Raw genomic sequence first — 12154 nt, 5'->3', positions numbered from 1 at the left:
ATAGTTTACATTATAGCTCTGTTAGCTTAGCTCTGTTTTTAGACTGAAAACAGCCACAGTAAAACCACTAATCACCTCTGTTTTCTGTAGGTTTGTGTTGTCAGTCGCTGAACTAAAGATCTGTTTAGAATTGAATAAACAAGGTCAGAACTGTCACAGTTTAGTCTGAATTGTCTGAATCAACAAACAGCAACTTAGCAAAGATAATAACATCCCATAATAACTTTGCACCTTCATAAGACTCATTATAAAACTCACCCATGTTGAAGAAACGCTACCATTTCAGCATCAAACTCCATCCTTTTCATTTAGAGCTGTGTCCAGTGGAGAAAACAACAGCGCTTCTAGTTTTTATCCCTTTGTCACTGACTTTAACTCTAAAAATTGTGTCTTAGTGGTTCTCATCCCATCTGTTCACTTTCTGATGCCTTGGTCAAAGACCCTGTGGTGTTAGTTTTCCTCAGCATGAGAGACCAATAGAGTGACTCACTACTCCTCTAGTGGTCCCATAAACCTACCAGCCAGATTTCTTTATTTTAAACCCTCTAATGAAGGGTTTTTAATACTTTTATATTAATATTTTAATACGGCATATAGTTCCTTTAAGTCAAGTTCACTGATGTCCATTGGGTGTCCAGCCTACTAAGGTTGCACACTAGCAGTTAGCAACAAAGTAAAGCAAATCAAATTTCTGGATCACTGTATCTGTAGACATGACCAACACTACCAAGATGGAAAGGCAAGCGAGGAAATGGGTTGATTTTCTTAGATTTATGGAAAAATGATTCTTTAAACATAAAAACTGCAATTGAACAGGTCAGTGTTGTTTTGTCTTAAACCATAAGGCACCATCTGAAAAATCCTCTGCTGCTCAGATGTGTGTCCTGGAAAGGCAACAGCCGTCCATCTCCTTGGTGTAAACTGACGGTATCCCGTTTGTGGCAGCGGAGTGCTAATTCACGCCAGCACCGTGCCAGTAACATTACAAAATGACAACTCCTGGCAAACTGTTCTCACGCATCTGTCACTTCACAGCGGGGCCGACTACAAATATTGCTAAATGGAACGATGGTCTCTAAGTTTCAAAGGATATCAAAGAACTGGAGGCGTTTTGTTCAATTTAGCAGAACTGTTGCTCATTAACATAGCCCAGTGAATCAGAAAATGACTCACATGTGTGGCAGTGTTTCACTGGCAGTGACCCACTCACTTTGATAGAAACATTCAATACAATGTCGGAGTGATTAGAGGAGAGGGGTGGCGTTGGGTGGCAGAGAGAAAATAAGAAACATCTCCATAAAGTATGCCAAATATCTGACAAATACTGACTGTGGTTTCATCCCCTGGTGCAAGTAACCTTACATTAGACTGTGATATTCAACAAATACAGCAGTGGCTCCTCATATCGAGAGCTTCTATCACCTCTAGTAACAACATCTTGTTCCAACAGATGACTAAGGGATATATTTGTGAAATATGTGGATGTACAATGTTTGGTATTCGCTAGTGAAACCATTGACTTAAAGCTGTTAACTGGTCACTTCCTGTTTTAACTCAAAGAACTTCCTAATTGTTACAAGAAATTAGGAATTACAAGACCATTTACAACTTGAAAGTACATGTCCGTTTTGGCGCAGATGTCCTGTTATCTTCTGATACAATCTGTCCTGTGAGCTGTAAAACATTAGCTCTAAGCTCTTGGAGGCACTCAACAGATCAGTAAATGTCTAAGTGCTTCAAGTAATTCCTTCTGATGCCCTTATCATTTCCTGCCACATTCATTTTTAAATCCTTATGACTCGTGACTCTACTTGTGGCTCAGCTCATTTTTACAATTAGACAAGTCATGTCTCTTACAGGAAACACCAGTGTGTATGAACTTTCGACTCCAGCATATGCCTTTCTAGTCATTTTGCTTCCTCTTGATCTTACCTGGTGAGTTTGCCAGTGAGGCATGGAACACCGAGAAGTTGATCAAGGCATAAGATGCCAAGAAGAAGTTAGAGATGATGGGAGCAATTGTGTTCAGCTCAGCTGAAAGAAAAATCAAAAACATGCAGTCAGTCATTTCCTCCTGTCTCTAACAAAACCCTGCAGCATTACAATATTTTTGTCCTGAAAAAAATTATTCTAACAACTACACAAAACACAGTTTGTTATCTGACTGTATGATGATTAGGACTGCTGATAATGACATTTTAGCTGTCTAGTGTAGATATAAAGATTTTGTTGGCCTTTTCTGGTCATTTTACGTCAGTCGTACCAATAAGGAAAAGCCAGAGCAATCCCGAAGGTCAGGATGTAACCTCGCAGGGGCTCGTTGTTCTTGCCGTAGCCTTTGGCGAACATGCCCAGACCAGGGTAGATGTTGTCCTTACATAAGGCCTGTGGAAACACAGGAGACAAATCAAAACCTTAAAGAAAAGTTTTTTTCTTTGGACACAGTAAAGCTGTTTAAGTGGATCCTTACCTGGAAAACTTTGGGTGCACTGACTAAAGAGGCCAGAGCAGAGGACAAAGTGGCAGAGAAGATCCCAGCAGTGATGATAGGCCCGAAACCAGAAACCAGGCTCATAACCTGAAGACAGAGGTCAAAAAAAGAAACTGCTGACTGTTTGGTCCTTTTCTCTTTCTGGTATGGTCCTAAAATACTTGTGACAGAGTGGCATTATACCTGGAAGTCATTGTGGAGGCCATATTCACAGCCATCTTTGCTGGCTTTACAAGTAGAGAAGTCATAGTTAAAATTGCAGGAGGCACCACCAGTGCAGTTTGTGAACCCAGAGGAGATTGTGTCATTACTTCCACTGGCATCTCTCACAATGCAGGAACCTGATGTGATAACAGATTTATACAATGTTATTATGCATTAAAAAAAGTTTTGATGAGGTTAAAAAACAAGCATTCTCAAAGCAGAAAGAAAGCCTATTCCACCTGTAGAAACAGCAACACCTAGGTAGACAATTCCTGTGATGACAATGGCCAGAAGAGTTCCTCTGGGAATGGCCAGCTGCGGGTCCTGCAACAAACAACCACCAAACACATGATCACAAACAATCCAAATGTGAACAAACCTCTGAATCCAGATCAACAAGGAGCTCCATTTGTACACAATCTGCACTGTGTAATGAATGACAACTCAGCAGTGGCATCTGAAAGCAGCTGCACTTACAGTGTGAGCTAACTAGGGTTAAATGACATTTAAAATAATGCCACTGATTCAAACTGCGAGTTGAGCCTGTTGCTGGTTAAATCAGTCCAGTTGTTATTTTTCAGTATGTGTATTGTTACTGATCCAGAATGTCAGGATAAGTGAATCCCCAATATTATTTTGAATGGTTGGAGTTGGGTTGTTATGTACAAACAGAATTGTGCTGAAGATAAACCTGGAATCAGAGTATTTATCTGAAAATAAATAAAATTCAATGTTTTTAGAAAAGTAAAAGGAAGCAGACAGTTGACTCCTTTCTTCACCTCAACATAACGATGTTAAGTTAAAAAAGGAAATACTGTCAGGATACAAAGTAAAATCACAAATAGTTGAATCTGAAAGAATTACACCTATGACTTTTACATTTTACATTTTTAAACTATCTAAATTTATGATCTCACTGTTCCAGAGTAAGTAGAGAAATCGGTGCTCATTTACCACTTTTCCTTTAGTGTCTGTTAGCTGTAGTTAACGGTGAGCAGTTACCTGTCGCTAAATAAACAGCATTAGAATGAAGTTTTGCTAGACATGCTCTGTAGATTTGTGGTCCTTGACTGTTTGATTTTGGCATGGCACATTTTGCAGACAGCTTATCAGTCCCTTGTTGATCTCTTTCTTAACTGCGGAAACCAAATTGAGCCCATTTGTGGTTTTTCTGCTAGTTCAGATATCGGGCTTGCCAATGCTAATATGGGTAGCGCTCCTCGAGGCTACTCTGAAATTAACCGTCTGTGAGTAGAAAATCTAATGTTAGATATTTGCTGATGAATACTGATGACTTACTGCTAGATCTCCTGAAATGTTAGCTCCAGCCAGAATGCCAGTGGCTGCAGGAAGAAGATGGAGAAGACCGAGAAGAAGGTTTCTCCACGGAAATCCGGACCCATGTTCTCCCACATAATTGAACCTGATAATTAAACACAAGGACGAATCTGGTGAATCATGTCACTCAGCGGTGTGAGGTGGAGCAGGAGGAAATGCAAAGCAGTCGTACCATCATAGCCGAAGAAGCCCTTAGATTCCTTGTCTTTGACAGGGATGAAGGTTCCGATGAAGAAGTTGACAATGGCCGTGATGAGAACAATGAGCAGGAAGATCTGGGCCTGTGGAGAACCCAAAGAACCAAGGAATTAGTGACAGGTTCACTCATTCACGGAGTTTTTATTATGCAATATCAGATATGGTTCGAACCTTGGCCTCCCATTCCATTCCTGCCACTGAGATACCCAGAAGGAGGATCACAGTGATGGTGCCGATGATTCGGATGTCGTTGATTTGATCTGTCATGATGGCATCTGCACCCTGAGACACATTACGAAGGGGCCAAGTGATTAACTTTTCCCACTTTCCAACTGTTGCACCGCTCCAGCTAAAACCTCAGTCATATAAGCCACACAAAAGTAAACAGTAAAACATGATAGTTATTGCATAGCTGGAGCTGTTCTGTTCTGTCTGTATGAACGAATGAAGCAGCAATATTACATCCCATGTCTGATATTAACTTAAGAAACCTGCACAATCCTGAACTCAACACCCCCCCCCAGAAGCTCTAACTTCATAGATGTGAATAATAAAAAAAATTAGCATCATGCAATAAAAAAAAAAAAAAAAAAAAAAAAAAAGCAAGTTCCATTACAGATCAGAAACCTGTCACCCTAATAATGGGCCTGTTTATGCTGACACCCAGGAAAGCAAAAGTTTTGGCTTTTTTACATTAAATATTGCATGATCATCTAGCATGATGCAACAGTTTTTTCAGATACATTTTCTTTTTTTTATGCAATGCCCTTTGCAAAGGAGAGCATTTTTGTCTTTTTTAAAGTAAAGCTGTGAAACTCTTGTCCCCTATGTGGACAAAAATGCATTGCTCAGGAGGTTAATAATAATAATAATAATAATAATAAAAGAAAGAAGAAGAAAGAAGAAGAGAAGAAAAAAGAAAAGAAGAAGAAGAAGAGAAAAGAAAAGAAGAAAAAAGAAGAGAAGAAGAAGAAGAAGAAGAGAAGAAGAACAAGAACAAGAACAAGACACAAGAAGAACAAGAACAAGAAGAAGAAGAAGAACAACAAGAACAACAAGAACAACAAGAACAAGAACAAGAACAAGAAATTTTATTTATAAGCACCTTTCAAGACACCTAAGGACACTGTACAACAAAATAAAAGAGGCAATGCATAAAATACAAAGAAGTAAACGAATCAATAAAAGAATAATTATGATATATAGAAATGAAGATGTTAAAATAAAATGAAATGGCAAAAAATGTTGGCTCCTTAAAACAGAATATAAAATGAACACCCCCATTAAAAAGGAAAACAAAAAAGCAGGGGGAAAAATGTTAAACTCAACCTGTTTAAGAAAACTGACCATTAAAAAAATGTCTAATAATTTAACAAAAATGAAAAGACAAAAAAGTAACAGCCCCAGACTTACAGCAAGAAGTTCCACTACTGTTTCAGCGAAGCCCACCACATACATGGCTACAGCCACTGCATTGGCAAAGGCAAAGATCAGACCGATGGAGCCTCCAAACTCTGGACCCAGACTCCTGGAAATTAAGTAATAAGCTCCACCTGAGAAGAAAAAAGAAAAGAAACCAGATGTTAGAACAATGCAATGTATCAGCCAAATGTCTCCCTGGTGTATTTGTATACTGAGGGTGTTGGGTTGATATGAGACTTCCGAGCAGCCTAAAAGGAGGTTCGTCTGTCCAGAGATGAGCTCTGTCACAACTGTGAGATTCCTACTGAGTCATGACCACAGTTTGAACCTGATGCATCCACTTAATACTTCAAATAGACGAGTCACATGACCAAGAACAGAGGACGGGATATTTCAACAGAGTGCCCATCACTTCACATGGATGTCGGATCTGTTTCTGGATGACGAGTATACTTGGAGTTTGGAAAGTTACCCAGAGGTTGGACTGGAGGATCAGGCAGCCCAAGGAAGCACCAAAAATCCAATTAGTTCATACACTATATGGACAAAAGTATTGGGAGACGGGGGTCTGGGCTACAAAACAATAATGACAAATGTCATAATATAGTTTTATATTGTGGTAAATATCATTGCATTGGTTAGATTTGTTTAAATGATCTTTGTTTCCAAAATGCCTCAGAGATGGTTTTTACTTAATTTTGCTCAACATTAATTTTGTTTTGTCCATGACTATGATTTTATACTAAAAATCCCTCAGATTATTACATTATGGATCAGCATCACAAAACATTAACAAGTAACAATTAACATGAGAATCTGCCCCAAAGAATAGATCCTCCTGTGTACAAAAGGCTAGGAGTTAAGTACGAGTAGTGCCTTTACTGCCCAAGTGACTTAGTTTTTTTTCTCAGCATGAAATATTTTGAGATTAGTAGCCTGATCTGCTGTGTGAGGAACTTGTGAATATCGATGTCAGACCACCATGCCAGAGCTGCTGCAGCTTTCATGTTCCAGTTTGGAGACTCCAACCGACACGACCGGGGAGGCGTGTTTTGACCGCTTTTTATTTTGACTCCAAATAACGCACTCAATAGTTGGTTGGTATTGCACAGGTGTTGTACGCAGGGTTCGTACACATTTTTCAAGGTCAAATTCAAACACTTTTTAAGGGTTGTTTTTACATTTTTCCAGCACAGCACCTTATCACTGGGGTAAAATACATATTTACAGGAATGTATATACTTATGATTATTTTTTTTCACTTTTTATCACAATGATGTACATTGTATCATGCTGTAAACTTCTAAAATTGTGTTTCATAAAAGTAAAAGGTTAGAAATTAAAGAAGAACACAACATTTCATCCTTAATAATACTAATATTACTGAGAACTCAGCTGCGCAGTCAGTCGGTTTATCTCATTCAGTGGCGTTTACCTCCTCGTACAAATCCATTGGTGGCGATGGCAGAGGTGGACAAGCCGGTGATGGTGGTCACTACGGTGGCCATGCAGACGATCAAACAGGAGAGAGCTGCGGAGGAAAGGACATTAACTTTTCAGAGAATGTGCTGTGACATCGCTGTGAAATCTAACAGCAGAACTACTGAAGATGCGACGGGCCGCTGAGGTTCGCCATATGTGTCACACTGTGGCGATATTTCACATCAAAGTAGAGAATTATCAACAAGTGCCAGAGGTGGCGGAGTGGGAGGGGGCAGGGGCAGTCAGGAGTTGTGTGTGAAATGAGAAAATAAGTGACACACCGTCTTACACACAGATCTGAAATGAACACCCAGTGAGCACAGAAACATCAATAAACACAGGCTGCATGCCACACTGCTGGGTAACTCTGTTTGGACAGTGTGATGTGGACCAGTCACTGATGTCCAGGCTTCGTCTCATTAACCTTTAACATCCTCCCTTTACATCGAGACCTGACCCCCAGACCCATAACCCTATGACCCCTGAGTCAAAGCCCACTAGGGTTAGGGGTTATGACAGAAGACATTTCAGACCAAAAGGCATTTATTACACTTCCCCTCAAAGTAAGTGTCTTCTACTTTCTGTGTTTTGACACATGTGTAGTATGTGGCTGAAGCTAAACTGAAACTCCATCAAACAACTTCACCTGCACTCGGTTAAAGAGTTAAGGTTATGTTTGAGCCCTGCCTGAACGCTAAATGAAAACATTTCCCTAGTTTTACGCAATAAAACCAGTTGAGTTATGGAGTAGATCAGGGGTGTCAAACTCATTTTAGTTCAGGGGCCACATTCAGCCCAATTTGATCTCAAGTGGGCCAGACCACTGAAATAATAACAGTGAAGAAGTAAAATTATATTATGATCAGGTTTACATCTACAAAGTTTCCTTAAAAATCCAAATAACATGAACAAGTTAAATTGTCTTAAGAAAAACAATTGCAATTTTAACAATATTCTGCCTCGGTTTATCAGTTTATCATTTACGCATGTGCATTAAAATCGCACAAAACATTTAGTAACAGGCAGAATGTTGGTAAAATTGCATTTACTTCTCTTAAGACATTTCTGTTTGTTCATATTTGTTCAGGTGATTCACATTTTCGTAAAAGTATAGTTTGGTAATGTAAACATTTTCATGTAATTTTACTTTTTTACACCAAAAAAACAAAGAGAAAATTTGGGGTTGTCATTATTTATAGGTTATTATGATAATATTTTACTGGTCTGACCCACTTGAAATCTAGTTGGACTGTATGTGTCTGTATGTGGAACCTGAATTAAAATGATTTTGACACCATCGATTATTAATATCTTCAGCGTAATTTTTGCATTTCACAAATTCGTCCTGCAGGCAGGATTGGACCCTTTGGCGGGCCGGATTTGACCCCCGGGCCGCATGTTTGACACCTGTGGAGTAGATCGTGGTTTAGGTCAGGATGAATGTGCATTGTTTGTAGAAACAACACAATTAAAAAAGGTAAGTGTGGACCAATGAAGAGACTGAAAAAAAAAACAAAAACAACAATCAATTAATGTGCTTCTTCGGTGTTAGTAGAGCTATGTGCCACATAACCTACTGCGCCACCTACTGTTGACACGACACATGTGGAAACACATAATGGAATTCCTATTTGGCTTTTTGTAACTTTTCGAAGGGTCACTTCAAATCATTTGATTGTCAAAATGTTCCGGGCCCTAAACCATAACAGTGTACCAAGCACCAGGTTTTCCACGCATCACCTGGACCAAAGTATATTTAAGGTTGAGGAGAAATTAGGCCATGATGATTTAGCAGAAGAACAAAATATCCACAACAGAAAAAACTTCAGATGCTTCCTAATATTTTAAACAATTCTCATGTCACTGGTGTTTTCTCTTCTTTCACAATGTGTTTTCAGGAACTATGAGTCTTACACCACCTGCTTTTGATGAAGAAACAGTGTTGGTACACCTCTACATTGCACAAATAATTTTCAGAAACACTTGATTCTCATATTTCTATGCAGAAAACAGTTTTTAACACTTTGTTCGTCGGCAGGAACTTCATGAGAGTCCTCCACTTACCGATGCCAGCCTGACCCACGATCCATGACATACGAATGAAGAGCATCACACCCCAGATGTTCAACATACAGCGAACCTGCAGAGAACACACAGTTACTGACGATGCATGATTCTGCACAGAGGTTGAAAAGGGCAGTGATGGACAGAGTGTACATATGAACGAAGCCAGAATGAAAAAGAAACGAGGGATTACAATAGTATTTAGAGGAAGAAAGTTTTTTTCTTCCTTAATGTCATTGAATGTGATTTTTCTTGCAAATTTCATACTTTCTCACAGATTTGTTTTTATGGAAATCTGTGATTTCATAATTGCACAGAATCTATGGGTTTTCTGTCTACACTTTGTTACACTATGAGATAAGAACCAAGTGGCACTTCAGAAAGCATCCACTGGACTTATTTAATCTTTCTTTACTGAATTGCAAAGAGGTCTGTTTTATGGCATGTGATGCTTTTGGTGCATGTGAGAAAGTGTGATTTTATCATTTAAACAACACTTAGGTTCCAAGCTCGACTTCGTCTTGCATAAATCAACTGAGAATCACATTTTCTGAATGTTATATATCAAAAAATTAACTACGCCAAACCATGAGAGCCAAGAAACGGACACGAGAGCAACTGAAAAGTTTATATTAGAGAGGAAGCAAGGACATCTCATGTCAAAATAAAAAAGAAGTGATAATATCCAGATACATCTCAGCATGAAAGAAAAAAAAAAAAAATCACCCTCTGTTGACGATACTTAAAATAGAAATGAGTTCCAAACAGCTCTGCTGGTTCTCTCAGGTGAATGAGTCATTTCTATCCCCAGGACCAGTTTCATGACAAGAGGCTTTGACTAAGACCTCAGACAAACATCTAAATGTACCTGTACAAAAGTAAAGGTGCAGAATGAAGTCTAGTCTAAAGCACCTGTGTGAAAGTGGCCCCTGTGGTTTTACAACCTCCCACTAACTGAGCCCCCTGTAATTCCCACTCTAGGTCCAAAATCCACAACATAGTGTAATCCACTTACATTTCAAAACAAACAGCAGCACACTTATCACCTGGAATTCAATTCAACTAAGTTTAACATGAGGCGGAGTGTACACTCACAACATTACACTGGATACAATCTGTTACAGTCAACGGGAGAAAAGAGAGAGATGAGACAGAAATCCTACATAAGTCAAGGCCCTACATAAACACACTGACTTACCAGGACCCCCTTAATCCAGCCAAACTTCACCACTCCTTTGGACTCAGCTGCTTCCTTTGCGGCAGCCTCTTCAGCCGGCGTCAGCTCATCCCCGTTAGCGAACCCATCCTCAAATGGTTCCTGCAAACAAGACACAAATATCGCATTAAAGACAAATGTGAAAACCTGACAACAGGACAGTTATTCTTGCCTTTTGACTGTCCACGCTCAGTTTACCTGAACACTGTGATTTGGGGACAAAGTCAGAGTGTTCTTTATCAAATCTCTTTGATATCCAAGCAAAATGGGATTTATGCCTGAAATATCTGTAATTGAATCAAATATCAAACTGAATTAGGACCTCGTGAACTGAATGAATTATCAGTAGTGATACCAGTCCTCCTCAACATATTTCATTTACTTAAATATACCCAGAACTGTTTGTATCTGTTGGTATTTACACCCCTGCAACCCTCGAGAAGAATAAGTGGTTCAGAAAATAGATGGATGTACATCATTTATTTCCATTACAACATTACCATTGTATTTAATCTGTGTATTTAACGATCTATCAGGATCAGGATAAACTCTATTGTCTTGCATGGGAAATTTATCTTGGATAATAGCGCTACATTCGCATTTGGACAGATAAAATACCAAAACACACTAAGTCTCAAGATTTTGGAGTCAGCATAATCACAATTATGTAACACATCTAATCTATGTATCGCACCTTCCTCTCCAAGGTAAAATAATAAGATAAAATACAATAAGACAAATTAATTTATATAGATGACTTAAATAACTCAAGAAATAGTTAAATTCAATAGAAATAGTTCAATTCAGTAGTGACCCCAAAGGGAAATGAGGTGTCTTCTTTCCATACTGGGTCAATCATATATTGAGATGATTTTCTTCCCTGTGGAACCAGAGGGAAAAATGGTCAAACTGATTTCACGCAGAATGTTGAGTGTTAAAATTGCAGCAAAAAAGTGGAAAAGCTGATGCAAAGTTCAAATGACTGAAAACATTACAATAAGAGATTGAGAATATATACAATATGGCCCCTCTAAGAGGAAAAAAAGTAAGCAATCTAGTCGAAAGGCTTTCATTTCCATCTTCATCCTTGACAACAGGGTCTTTAAAAACACATCTATTCACAGAGGATGTGTGTCCTTGCATTTACAACACAGGAAGCCTTCCCCCTGTGCACAGACAATGTTGTGACGTTCGTGGGCTCCCTGCCAGCGTACACAACATACGATTACAACACTGAGTTCTGTAACACCCCCCCAATGAAAAACAAGACTGCACGTAAAATTAGCCTAACAACGAGACCTTATAAAACCACACTTTACAACAACTCACAACCAAAGTCAGCTGTAATAATCACAGCAACATACAGCAGTTTGTTTCCCAGGCACTGAAACGTGTGGCCATCATGGCTCAAAACTGAAGCCAATGCACAAACATGCAGGAGTGTAATACTACTAACAACCAGTAGATGCTTCTTCCAAAAACATCCGCTCAAATGCACTGCTATTAAAAAAGTTCTCCCTGTAAAAGGAGTCATGCACAGTGAGTCATTCTGATCTCACTGACTTTATTTGAACCACCAATAAATACACTAGTGACCCGTTGTGTAAATTACTGCTTCCTTATCAGGGTTTTAGGGCTTTTAAGGCTATTTTCTTTGACGACACAGTGTTTCTTACTAATGATACAACCTGTGGCGGCCTGTCATTGTGGATTTTGAACCAACAAAAATACTGTGGTGA

The 12154-nt window shown here is 39.0% G+C and overlaps 1 protein-coding gene across 1 annotated transcript in view; it reads right to left on the bottom strand.

Moving 5' to 3' along the window:
* Positions 1 to 10513, bottom strand: part of LOC115430601 (solute carrier family 12 member 2-like) — a 52664-nt gene extending 42151 nt beyond the window's left edge. Inside the window, 13 exon segments of the mRNA XM_030150698.1 lie at positions 1933 to 2043; positions 2271 to 2385; positions 2471 to 2578; positions 2675 to 2832; positions 2935 to 3019; positions 3995 to 4047; positions 4050 to 4118; positions 4206 to 4314; positions 4403 to 4513; positions 5645 to 5784; positions 7089 to 7184; positions 9200 to 9275; positions 10398 to 10513. Of these exon segments, the coding sequence (XP_030006558.1) occupies positions 1933 to 2043; positions 2271 to 2385; positions 2471 to 2578; positions 2675 to 2832; positions 2935 to 3019; positions 3995 to 4047; positions 4050 to 4118; positions 4206 to 4314; positions 4403 to 4513; positions 5645 to 5784; positions 7089 to 7184; positions 9200 to 9266 (1222 nt within the window). The 5' untranslated portion in view covers positions 9267 to 9275; positions 10398 to 10513.
* Positions 10514 to 12154: the final 1641 nt, after the last annotated feature.

Source organism: Sphaeramia orbicularis, chromosome 12 (assembly GCF_902148855.1).
Source record: "Sphaeramia orbicularis chromosome 12, fSphaOr1.1, whole genome shotgun sequence".
Taxonomy (NCBI): Eukaryota; Metazoa; Chordata; class Actinopteri; order Kurtiformes; family Apogonidae; genus Sphaeramia; species Sphaeramia orbicularis.
Note: the sequence above shows the minus strand (reverse complement) of the source record. Positions and strands in the feature narration are given on the sequence as shown.